The sequence below is a fragment of the Onychostruthus taczanowskii genome, unplaced genomic scaffold (assembly GCF_017590055.1).
Source record: "Onychostruthus taczanowskii isolate IOZ18803 unplaced genomic scaffold, ASM1759005v1 scaffold256, whole genome shotgun sequence".
NCBI classification, from domain to species: domain Eukaryota; kingdom Metazoa; phylum Chordata; class Aves; order Passeriformes; family Passeridae; genus Onychostruthus; species Onychostruthus taczanowskii.
The window spans coordinates 14857-28095 of record NW_024499862.1 but is presented as its reverse complement, the minus strand read 5'-3'; the positions used below and the strand labels follow the sequence as shown (position 1 = coordinate 28095).

At 42.9% G+C, this 13239-nt stretch overlaps 1 protein-coding gene across 1 annotated transcript in view; it reads right to left on the bottom strand.

Moving 5' to 3' along the window:
• The window catches only part of ERGIC3 (ERGIC and golgi 3), a 32369-nt gene extending 21153 nt beyond the window's left edge, over positions 1 to 11216 (bottom strand). Inside the window, exons 1-7 of the mRNA XM_041407155.1 lie at positions 11097 to 11216; positions 10909 to 10979; positions 10314 to 10401; positions 10076 to 10195; positions 8092 to 8185; positions 6779 to 6944; positions 5072 to 5129 (exon numbers count right to left, since the gene is read on the bottom strand). Of these exons, the coding sequence (XP_041263089.1) occupies positions 5072 to 5129; positions 6779 to 6944; positions 8092 to 8185; positions 10076 to 10195; positions 10314 to 10401; positions 10909 to 10979; positions 11097 to 11184 (685 nt within the window). The 5' untranslated portion in view covers positions 11185 to 11216. The remainder of the gene's footprint in view (positions 1 to 5071; positions 5130 to 6778; positions 6945 to 8091; positions 8186 to 10075; positions 10196 to 10313; positions 10402 to 10908; positions 10980 to 11096) is intronic.
• Positions 11217 to 13239: the final 2023 nt, after the last annotated feature.

The window sequence follows — 13239 nt, the reverse complement described above, 5'->3', positions numbered from 1 at the left end:
AAAAACAGCATCTTCAAAGATAACTTTGTTCCTCCAGCTGACATGTAGGGTGTAAGAAAACCACAAAATGTGGACCACATACAGACTGCTTCATCCACAGAAATTGTCACAGTCATTCAGAGTGTGCCTTCAGGACAGAATGTCCTGAATGATGCCATCAACACCATCTTCTTTTTAAGCAATTGAAGGAATCTAATGAGACATTTTAAACAATCCTGAAAAGCTCTCTGGCTTTCAAAAAAGCATGATGGCCAATGTCTTCTCTAAAAAATACTGATGATGGCACCTCAGCAACAGAGTGGCCCAAAGACAATCTAAAGCAGGAATGAGAACCCTCAGCTTCCCCTTCACTATAAGAAATATAGCAAGAAAGATGGAAGTGATACAGATAATGTCACTCTCCTCAGGAGCCTACCATTAGGTAGGTGAAGTTTCCACAGGCAGGAAAGTCACTCTCAACTACTGCAGATGAAGCAGAAGATGGCTGCCGCTGTAAAGGCATGGATAGACATGGCAGCAGCCCTTGAAACACAAACGTCAGAGGTTAAACAGCTAAATCACCCAATCATTCCTCTTTCCTCTAAGACAGGAAGGAACGATAGGAGATGTGAATTGCTGCAAAAGAAAACAGATACAATATTCAGAGTCATAAATAGGCCCACCTGATGCTGGAGGCTGTCCTTGCAGATGCAGAACTGAAAGAGAGAATTTCACCAAAATCTGCAGCACACTGCATGACCCAAACATAAAATCTCAGTTTAACATTCTGTTTAAATGTATTAACAGGACTACATGTTAAAGCAGACCTTACTGAAAGAATCAAACACCACAAGCACTTAAGTTCTTGTCTGGAACTATGATCCAAACAAGATATGAGTTCTGGAAATATCTCACAGAACTCTGTCCTCTAAAACAAATTCTTTACCTGTAATTCTGTGAAAGTGAAAAAGCGAAAGAGAGAACTTCACCAAAATCTGCAGCACACTGCATGACCCAAACATAAAATCCCAGTTTAGGATTCAAAGTCTAAACAGACAACAGTGAAGCAACTCCAACCTCAGCAAGAAACAAATGAATAAGCAGGGTTTGAGGCTGTGCTGCTTAAAACAGAAGACTATTAAGTATCAATAATGTTTGACTCTAGCCTCCCTTAATGCTGGAGAACCAAAACTACTAGTTCCAGTGTTAAGAATTCTGATTGGAAGTGCTTCAGTCCTCCTCACAATCTCTTTCAATCCTCCTCCTAATGATCTGGGATTTCTTAGTGTAACTGAACAACAAATGACCATTTGCAGCCAGTAAGACATTCCAGAGTTGGGGGTCTTCTCTGACACTGATGATTGGATTTTGTCCATGTCACATCATGGTGCAAGCCTAAAGTGACCAATTTTAAATGCTTCCAATAACTTGGGATGAAAAGCAGCATCACTGCTTGCTTCAAAAGCAACACATTTCCAAAGGTTCAGCTCGGACTCTAAGAGAACACAGGATGTGAAGAACAGAGATGGAGTACCTGTCCAAGAAGTTCAAGCATTGTATTTATGCACTAGCTAATAGGTAATTAACCATTTGAGATGGCATAAAGGCATAAGATCAGCCATGTGAGTCATCCTAGACAGGACAATTCTGATGACCTGAGATTAGGAATGAGTAGCAATACATACTAAAACATAGTAATGGTGAAAACTAAGATAAAATACTACCTCTAGTAGTAAAGTGCTCAGCCTCTAATGGAGAGCTGACAACACAGACCTTATGCAAACAAAGTTATATATATATAAACTGAAGTTGAACAGAAATAAAATTGCACCTTACACAGCGCTGCCACGTGTGTCAGCCCCTCTTATTCTACTTTCTGAAATAAAGCCATTTCAACTTGCTTCTCCCTAGGAAGTTACAGTTTCAAGATGTTAACACCAAGCACATAATAGAGTTCAGAAGCTCAGATCAGGATTACATCTACAGTCAGATCTACAAAGTGCTGCTTAATAGGACTCTTGCAACTGTCACAGCGATGCCCATGCCCATTTCCTGGCTGGAGATCTAGGATACAACAGGAACCCTCAGCATAAGAAGAGAGGAACAACAAAAGAAACTGAAAAGCTGATATGCAATCTTCAGTATTTCAATGCCACCTCAAAATAAAAATCCAACCATCAGCTGTACAAACGTGGCAAACGCCAATAGGAGGCAAGAAGAATGGTGCAGTGGACTGAACTTTTCACACTGCTCATATTCTTCACCCTCATATTCTCTACTGATTCATATCAGTAGAGAATAGAAAGAAAAGCAAAAACACTGTCAGTCATTAGAGTTCTGCATCAAGTAGGTCTAGCAAAATTATTTAATGTGACTTTCAACAACAGTTTGGAATATTCAGACTTCTCTTAGACACTCAACTTCATCCTGTGTGACATTCTGTTAAATGTATTAACAGGACTGCATGTTAAAGCAGATCTTACTGAAAGAATCAAACACCACAAGCACTTAAGTTCTTGTCTGGAACTATGATCCAAACAAGATATGAGTTCTGGAAATATCTCACAGAACTCTGTCCTCTAATACAAATTCTTTACCTGTAATTAAAGGGAGGAAAAAACCTCAAAATATTAGAAAGAAAACTTACAGTGAGTCATGTACAAGAAAACAACCACCCTCTGAGTAGTCCATTTTCCTTATGGGTCTGGAAAAATTCCAGATTGTTTGTTGGCTAGTGCCATGAAAACACTGCCAAGGAAAAGGCTGGGTAAATAGGAAAATCCCACATTACAAATAACTAGGAAAGCAAGAGAGAACAAAAGGAAGAAAATCATTAGGCCACTGCTTTTCATGCTTAGCCTGAACCTCAATTCTGGATGCAGTCTGGTACCTTCAGACAGAGCTGAACTGAAAGAGGTTCAGAGAAATCCTGCAAGAAAGCTCAGAGGTTGACTGGCATCCACAAATGACCAGCTTCATAAGCTGTGACTCTTCAGCAGGGAAAGATATGCCCTGAGCCCTGTACAGGAAAGGCCTATGAAACGCTAAGGGGAAAGGAGAGAGCGGGAAGCAACCACATTCTTTTTCCATAGACAAAGAGGAGGCCATCAGATACAGCCAGCAAGAACAAGCAAATGAGTGGATGAGGTTGGCAGTAACTACACAGCCCTTTTGGGTTTATCTGTGTTTTCTGAGTGAATTGTAATTCATCTGTACAGCATTTCTGGTGGACATGGAATTAGAGAGCTACCCTGACCTCATACCCTCCTCTCTGTACACAAAGTACTTGCTCTGAGGCAGCAAGCCTGCATTCCTGTCTGTTACAGAGAGATGTAATACAGAGATGCTTCTCTTTAACATATATGGCATGACTTCGTTGATTGTGGCTGTAGTAAGGTTGCTGTTGTCATGATAGTTTAAGCACACAAAGGAGGTTTTGCCACAATAAGTGAAATATTGTTTTATTACTAACGATCAGTATAATGGGGGAAACCAGGCTTTTCTCATTGTTATTGTTTGTACAAAAGTGCTTCTTCTGTGCTCAAAAGTTTGTCTGTTGTTCTCCAAATACACCAGTTACTCTCACCAAGCACATTCACATTCTCCCCTGACGTTAACCTCAGCAGTACAGATTAAACTGGAGTGAATGATAAAAGGAAAAAATACAGATTTGATGTTTGGATTCTTCACTGGATAAGGAATTGGTTGGATGATCACATGCAAAGGGTAGTGGTCAATGGCTCAATATACAGATGAAGACCAGGAAAAGTGGGGTCCATGTTAGGAACAGTACTGTTTAATACCTTCATGAATGACATTGACAGTGAGATTGAGGGCATCTTAGCCTGTTTGCAGATAATAGCCAGCTGAGTAGTGAGGTTGATGTGCTTGAGCGGCAGAATGCCATCCAGAGGAACCTGTACAAGCTTGCGAACTGGGGCCAGTGAACATCATGACCAAGTGGAAGGTGCTCCACCTAGGTCAGGGCAACCCCCACTACCAATACAGGCTGGGGATAAACAAGTCAAGAGCAGCCCAGAGGAGATGGAATTGGGGGTGTTAGTGGACGAGAAGCTTAACATGACCTGCCCATACGCACTGGCAATCCAGAAACTTGCATACTGGGTTCATTCCCAGCAGCATTCCACTCAGGTGAGACCCCACATGCAGAGATGCCTCCGCCTCGGGGATGCCCAGCACAGAAAAGATGTGGACCTGCTGGAGCAAGTCTACACAAGCACACAAAGATGCTCCAAGGGCTGGAGCACTTCTACGGAGAGAGGCTGGGAGAGACTGGAGAAGAGAAGGCTCTGGGCAGATCTGAGAGCCCCTTCCAACAGCAAAAGGGAACTATAAGAAAGAGGGGAACAGACATTTTAATAAGGCCTGTTGCAGTAGGACACGGGGCAATGCTTTTACACTAAAGGAGCGCAGATTCAGACTGGATATAAAAAATTGTATATGTTGAAAGTGATGAGGCACTTGCACAGGTTGCCCAGAGGGCTGGCGGACACTCTGTCCCTGGGAATATTCAAGGCCAGGCTGGATGGGGCTCTTAGCAACCTGCCGTAGAGTGGAAGGTGTCCTTGTTCATTGCAGGGCGGTTGGACTACATGGCCTTTAAAGGTCCCTTCCAACTCAAACCATTTCATGATTTTGTAAACAACCACTATTGTTTTTGCCACACTGTATCATATATATGCTCGAGGAAGTCCTTCACAACTTAAATTTTACTCTGAACCTCATGAATAGAGGAAAATATCCCTTCCAGAGGTACTGGTAGTTAGGTTCAGGGCTGAAAATTTTACTTGAGGTTGATTGACTGCAAAGCAGCAAAGTTTTGCAGAACTGAGAGACCGCCCAGAACCATTCTCTACCAAGTCCTTCCACACTCATGTTGCACCACCCCTAGAATCCACTTTTCTATTTGTCCATGATAGCTCCAAACCACTGTAACAAAACTTCAACAATGTCCTCCCCACTGAAGTGGTGATGCTGTTACTACAGACAGCAATGCAAAGATATTAAAAGAAAATGGTAAGACACACTTGAAACCAAAAGGTCCAATAAACAGGAAAAGAAAATACTTTACCATGTACATGAGACTGTTGAAAACTTTTTCCTGGTGCAAAGTGGAAATTTCCAGCTACCTGCAAGAGACAGTAAACATTCATAAATGGTCTGAATCTATGTAAGCCAAGCAGTTGTACTGGTGTTTGGATTTTTAGGATTTTGTTTACACAAGACAGACCCCAACCAACTCATTTTCACAGGTGACAGTAGCAGCAGACTTTATCCTAAGAGAGGTATGAATTCCCCATGTTCATTACAGGCAGTGATGCTGAAATCCATAATTAAATACTGATGTGGATAACAGCTGTTCTATCCAGATTATTTAGTGGACATAAAAATGAGAAAAGGAGGAATTAATTCCAAGTAGGAAACTCACTGGTCCTTCAGAAAATACAAAACAGTATCAAAGAAAAAGAGAGGAGAAAGTGAGAGTGAACACTTATAACAATAATCAAGAGCAATCCAATGTATAAACCCATGAAAATAAGAGCATGCAAAAACAAAGCATTTAACCTACTAAACCCCCCTCCCAAAACAACCCAACCCCCAAAAATCCGCAAAAGACAAACTGGTAAAATTTCATCCTGGACTCTGAAAGGGATATGGATATTAGGTGCCAGTCCTCCCTGACACTTACTAACAATCCCATGCACTCTGCCCTGGAAGATTTGAATGTTTCAAGCTCACACACTGTATAATATCTTTGATGCCTGGGCAAACCTATGCCTTATGTTAACTGCAGACCTGTTGAGAATTAAGATGGGCAAAGTTCCAAGTGCCTAAAAAAAGGCCCCAAAAAGTTCCCCAGTGACACTCTCACTTGGACCATTCCTACATCCAGTACTCCCCTTGGAATCTTCCTGCTCATCATACATTATGAGAGAGGGTCCCATAACAGTTTGATACTTATGATAATGCTCAAATCACAATGTCTGGGTATGAGAGTACAAGGTCTACTTTCTAGAAATAAACACTGTGGTCTCCAGGAAGAATACACAAGGATTAAAAAAAAACAAAAAACCCAAAAAGAAAAAAAAAAAAAACCAAAACAAACCCCAGAGTTTGAAGTTAAAAACAAACAAAAAAATAGCCTGGGTGCAACTTCTTCTAGAAGGTACCTGGGTATGCAATCTGTGTGTTTGTGGGGGTAACCCACAAAATGACAGGTTACACAGTTACCTGGTGCATCTTGTGTATTTTCATATATCACTTGCATAAACCACCTCTCTGAGCATTTTCAGCCTTGACAACCAACTCCAATAGCCTTGTTTCCATTGTTTTTCAAAAGAAGATAACACTTCACATCTCCAACACCTCTGCAGGCGAGTTGTTGGTTACTGCTATCTTCGGCACCCACTTGTGGCCTCTGATTTAAAACCGGAAGGGCAGGTGGAACAATTCAAGCTCAAAGAAGCTGCCTCTCCCCCTCCAGAAATCTCAGCAAAAAGACTTGGTACCCAGGTGGGAGGAAAAGGCGAACTCCTCCAGCTGCCATGCCTTCCTACCAGTGCACAGAACACAAACCAGAATTAGCCTCTTCCCCACTGCTCTTCCTGACTGTCCTCCTGAACCCCATGACAAGCACAAAGATGTTGCGGATCCCAGAGGTTATTCTACTATAGTCTTGTAAGCACCTAAAACTGGAAAAGGAGAGGAGTGCCCTAACTCTGCCTTTTCATAGTCCTCACCATCATGCAGCAAGCTCACAGCAAAAGTTCTCTCTCACCTTGTTGACCTCTAGGAAACCATACACTTGGCAGCCCTCATTCTTCTGCTCTTGCATTTTCTGGCTAAACCCTTCCCTCTTGCACTGCTCTATGCTATCTGGGTTCTTGAAGGCCCAGCCTCGCCGCCTGTACGCTTCTCTGACATCGTCACAAGTATTACAACACCTGCAAAAAGCACAAGCACCATCTTACCATCTTTACCATTAAGAAGAGATGCTCCAGCTCAGGACTTGAATCCTTGACAAATTCCTCTTCAACAAAGCAGCAACACAAACACTGGGGACTGGACCTAGGAAAGTGGCCTAATGCTTCTGAATGAACATGAGCTTCTTGATGTGCCTTTTGAGGTTTGGAAGTGAGGATGCACACTGTTTGAATACAGGACTGGAGTTCTAAGAGGGCTCTACCTGGCCATTTACACAGCCAAGGCAGCCCTTGGCAAGGAAATCTGCCACAAAAACAACACCAGTGTCCTACAGTTGTGAGCAGTTTGGAACTTCCTCACATGAACAAAGCACCTGCCTGTTTCTGTTGCTCCTTTCCTCTGGTTTTAGGCCAAGACATTGGGCTAAAGGGGGGCTTAACTGCAAACTTTCTTTGTACTTTTCTACCTGTGTACAATACCTTGGTTGCCAGAAAAAAAGCCCAGGTTTCTTCCTTGGTTTCATGTTTTGCTGGACATGTTGAAGGAATTCCTGCTGTTGAATACCTCAAGATGAAAACATTTCTGGGAAAGGATACAACTGGACAGATGGGACAAACCAAGTTATCACTGAGCCAAAAATAGCCAAGATTAGTCCAGAACCTATATGGACTATCATGGATCGATTCTTATAGTAATTTCCTGTTCGGAGGAATGAGAAATAGGAAAAGATGCTTGTTGTTTGTGTGAGCCATAGATGTTTGGTCTTTGCTCCTGTAAGGATACAATGCCAGCAGCAGAAGTGAGAAGGCAAGGCCAGGGCATAACCAGGTTTTACATCAAGATAGCTCATGTAATAGTGAAATAATTTAAACACCTCTGCTCTGGACACCAAACAAGCCCAGAAAATCTCTTGCCTGCTGAGATACAACTTTTGTACTGCTCAAACAGGCATGTAGACAATCCAAATAACTTACAGATGCACCTTCTCAACAGTCTTGAGCACAGCTTCCAAAGGCACAGCCAAACCACAACAGCTCTTATCACTGAACATGTGCCTGAGAGCAGGATTTCATTGCACAGACCTTTACAGACATTTGGAAAAAAAATATGCATATAACATACCAGCATTCAAGCGCTAAGAAGATAGGAAAAAGGTGTAAAGGTTACCTAATGTCCTCTGACTCTGCCCCGTAACAACTCTCGCAGCGATCAGCATCCAAAGAATTTGGATCAAACACTTTTTCTTCTTCTTTTCCCAGCTCTAAGACAAAACAGGACTCAAAGTGATGAGATACATCTAGAAACTCTATCTTGTACTCTTGTTCTGCTCTATGCATAATGAATACTCTATGCACACACAACGTGCTACTGCACATCCTGCACCCAACACCCACCTAAAACGGTATGTATGTAGCCTGCTGAGGTGTGGAGTAAAACCAAGAAGAAGCATAGTATTTGTCCTCTCAAGAACAGCCTCCATGGAAAGAACTGGCTATCTGTAAGCCTTGCTGAAGCATCAGACATTACTTGCAAAAACGCTTTGCTAAAACGTGTCTTAAGTAGGCCCAACCAGTACATTATGAGTCATACAGGACCTGCTTAAAAACATGTAGAATAGTTTTTGTCCCCAGATAATAATTTTTAAAGGCACAACCTGTGGTGGCTGCTAAGTGACACAGCAGTAAGAACACTATCGCGACATTCCCATGACAACCAGAGAAACCCTTGTGCCTGCCAGTTGTTCAGCTCTTGCCTTAGTTTAGCCTTTCAATGTCAACAACAGAAATGTTAAACCTAAAGTGATACAAAGCTAAAAATTTGGTCATGTTGATACTCAGAATTACACTGACTCCCAGAAAAGGGAATAAGTAATTCATGTTTTGGAAAGCAAAAGTCAAAACAGTATTACTGTGTGTCCTAGGTTGATGTTATGATGCTTGTATCCCCAGCCGTCTGTTCTGTTTATGCTGGATATTATGTCCTGTGCCTTCAAGACGGGCTCTGAAAATTGAAGTTTTGTTTTGTTATTAGCCTGCTCACTAACGCAGTCGGTGGGACACAGAGATGGGGCAGTACATAGGGTTGCTTTTGCTTTTTGCTCTTACTTTCGCTTTGCTCTTGCTCCTGCTTTTTGCTTTTGCTTGTTAGTTAGTTTAGCTAGGCAGTCCGAATTTTCCCTGGACTATTCTTCTTTCCCTTTTCTTGGAACCATTTGAACCTGCTCCAGACCTGGGAAACACCAGGAGTTTGCACCTTGCAGCCTGCAGCAGCCATCCCCAGTGCCGGAGGGACTGATAACAGAGTGACCACTTCCAGGAGAGACTTCCTGAATTTGTAATCCTTTTCAGATCGGTGAAAGAGTGTTGTCATCCGGTATTGTTCATTTTGCGTGCTGGGGGGTTTGTGTGCTTTGCCTGTTAAATAAACAGGTTCTTTCCACCTCTCTCTGAGGAATCCTTCCCGAACTGGTTGGGGGGAGGGGGTGTGTGCGTTTGCTTTCTGGAGGGGTCCCCTTTGGAGGTTTTCTCCCAAATTTGCCCTAAACCAGGACACTGTGTGACTGAAATGCTTTGTCAAAATCCTTTCTGGTTGGTATCAAAGAACAAGGATGAGTCATAACATGTAAAAAATGTAGAGGAGAGTTTATGTAGCCAAGGATCACTTATTACAGCTTGCAAACAATAGATCAACTCACATACATTTATGCAGGTGTGCATTAACACACGCAGAGTTATGGAGTAAAATGCAAGTTTAGGCTTAAAGGTTAAGTCACTGGAACCTTCCCTAGAGAAGGGCTCTTTCCTTGAACCACATAGTCCCATTTGTTCACCCACTGTGATTTAAAGATACAACCAAAGCCAAGTTTTGCAAGAACAGCTGCTTGAATTCTAATCCCAAAAGACCACGAACTGTGCAACTTTATTCCTTGAATGTATCCATGGGTCTTTGTCATAGTTTCAGGGGGACTGGGCAAAGATTTCCTTGCAAAAGTACTGAGTGTAAGAGTAGTTTAATAGATCTGCATGTAATAAGTATTCAAGAATTTGTGGCATTTAAACACTCTACAGCTGTCAACTTGTCCCCACAGAACAGGCATACAGTGGAAAGACTAACAGAGCATACACCCAGGACAGGCAGAACAGCATCTTACCATGTCTCTCAGCCTCTGGAGTTACACGATTCCCAGCTTTATCCAAACGTTGTTTAAACAGATTGTGCTCTACATCCAGCTGCTGCTCTCCTGCTACATCCATTGCATCAATGCTCAAATCTGAAACCAGCGCACAAGGAAAGTGATCTATAAACATGCATTTGTTACGGGCACACTGAGCCTCTTGAGTCCCTGCCAAGGACAAAAATTATCATCACCATTCAGAAGTCTTACTCACAAGCACAAGGCATATGTGGAAAAATAACATCTAGATTGATCTTCAGTTTATCTCCCCTTGATTTGTCAACGTACAATTCTGGGTGAACCTGGGAACAAAGGAAAAACAGTCCCATTTTACTTGTAAGCAAATCAAAAGGCCCATTTCCCTTGGTGCTGTGGCCCAGGAGCTGATTTTTAAGAGGTTTGCCAGACAGCTGAGCCACTGCCATGCACAGCCCAGCCCTTGCCATTTGCAGTGCTGTTAAATAACAGGGGCATCTCTGAACGTGGGGAGGGAACAGGGCTTCAGCGCTTGCTTTCCCTTCTTGGTAGGGCACGGCATGGCATGGCATGGCTGCTCGCAGGCGGTGAGACGTAGCGCCGTCCCCCCCGCGGGACGCCACGGGCGGAGGAGGGCAGCCCGCTCCCACCGCCGCGGTGACCGGACAGGGCACAGAAAAATACCGCGAACCGCGGGTCTATGCGGAGCGAAGCGGCTGCCTGGGCAGCCTAGGGGGGCGGCCCGGCGGGGGTAGGGGTGAGGGCCCTCCGGCCGCGAGTCGGAGGTAGCGCCGGGGGACTGGGGCTGTGTCCGCTCCATCGGCGGTACTTACCTCCTTGGTGAGGTAGTACTGCAGCTCCGAGAAAAAAAGCAGCACCATGATGAGCCCGCTAACTGCCGTCACTGCCGGGGAGACGAGAAACACTGTCAGTCCCGCCGCAACCCGACCGCCGCCGCCCCGAGCCGCTGACGAGCGCCGGCCCGCTAAGATTCCCCGGGCACTCGCAGCCCCCCACTCACCCAGCGCTCCCCCACACGTCTTAACCCGAAAATCTTCTAGGGTCTTAGGAAAAGCGTCAAACCGCTTCAGCCGCCACAGCGACTCCATGACGCCGCGCGGCCCGGAACCGAACCCTTCTTCCGGCGCCGGCCTCGCCCCCGCTCCCGGGCCCGCCCACGGCGGAGAGCCGCTCTCTGTAGCTGGCTGACTATCAGTCTTGTCTGTGGCCTCCAGGTGGGATTACGAATATATGTTATTCTGGGAAATAAACAGAAGGCAAAGAACCTTGTGCGCTACGGTCACGCGTTTTGGGAACGATCCCCTCTGTGCCGCCCAACATAATAAACATACCACTTTCTAACTTTTAACTAGGTAGAGAGTCTTTGTCCGCGATTTTCGGTTTTAACGATTCACTACCAGTGCTTTGGAAGAAAAAGGGAAGGAAAGGGAAGGAAAGAAAGAATCTAATTGTATGGAAAGGATGCTGGACTTTTATGGCGTAAAGAAGGTGACTGCCACTCATACGTTTCCAGATCAGTTTAGCAGCTTATCTGTCAAGTCTTATTTCGTAGACCTTTCTTTGAAGATGGTAAGCCAAGTCTGTCTTATTATCTATGCAACACCAAAAATATCACTAGCATCACCAGTAGCTCATCACAGAAATGCCACAGAAAATAACAGTGGATATTTGTTTATTTTACAAGCAAGTTTAAGAAGGATGAACAAATACAAAAAGTCACAGAAAGTACTAAAACATCTGGAAGAAGCAGAATGTATGAGATTAAGTGTACCTGGCAAATTCTTTCCCAAGTTTCAGCACAAACAGCTTTTTCTTGAAAACTCAAGAGAGCTATGTTAAATCATAGTTCTCTTCTTCTGACCAAACAAGCAGGGTGTTCTGTTTAAGATAAAAATAAGAAAGTAATTGTATCTGAAACAGGTCTGCACTGCATACTAATATGACATCTATTGTCTATAAAAGAAATACATTAAATCACCTCTTCTGTCATAAGGGATATCACCATTATTTTCCCCTTTTTTATGAACACTAGATTATATGATTATATGTAATATATTTAAATATGCTGGTTTATTCCATACCCAAATAACTTATAATGGCAAGAATAGAAGGATGTTTTTAGAATAAATTATATTATCAATAAGTGAATGGCTTTGTTTTCTAATCTTACTCTTAGTTTTATACAAGCAACTTTCAGACAAGAAACTCAGTAGCTGATGTAGCCATGACATTTTCTGAAAAATCCTTTTGCTAGGATTTTTCCCTCCTGAAGGAGCTGAGGGCCTCAGGAGAGAAATGTAAACAATAACTCTGCTGCTGTAGAATGCAACAGGTGCATCTTCCATTGGTCCATGTGGAATGTTTTCCATTGATGACCAATCGCAGCCACCTGTGCCAAGGCTGTGAGCAGTCACAGGATGTTGTTATTCATTCTATTCTTTTCTTGTTCTTTCAAGCCTTCTGATGATCTTTTCTCTCTGTTCTTTTAGTATAGTTTTTATGTAGTATTTCAATATAATATATATCATAATATAATAAATCAGCCTTCTGAGAAACATGAAATCAAGCCTCATGTCTCCACACATGGGGAGTTCCCAACAAGCTGAGATATAAATATTCAAATTATACTGAAACACACTATAAACACTTGTTTCCAGAGCGATGGAAGCTCAGAGACTTTACCTGGAATGTGTTCAGAAGTGAGGCTGTGTGACATAACTGCAGCACACAGATTTGCACAAGCCCTGGCCTCAGGCACTTGAGCACCTGTAGAACAGAAGCAGATACAGAGAGCTGTTCAAGTAATTCCTATGTAAACAGCTAGGAATTTTAACTTTTTAAAAGTATAATACCTGGTTTATTTTATAAACAAATCACTAATTTTCAGCTGTGCAATGTCTAATTTCACAAGGAAGTGCAACTGTTATAATCTTGGTTTTGAAAAAGATAATGCAGCTGAGAGTCAAGAGATTTATATATTAATTCCAGATTACATTGTTTTACAGACTTTTGGGGCAGTTTACCAGCACCTAGGTTCAAGTTAGCAATAAACATCAATTAAAAGTAATTGCTTGCTTTAGTTGCAAAGCTGGGGTTGTCCCCAGCAATTCACTTCCAAAGTAGTAAAAATCTCTTTAAATTCT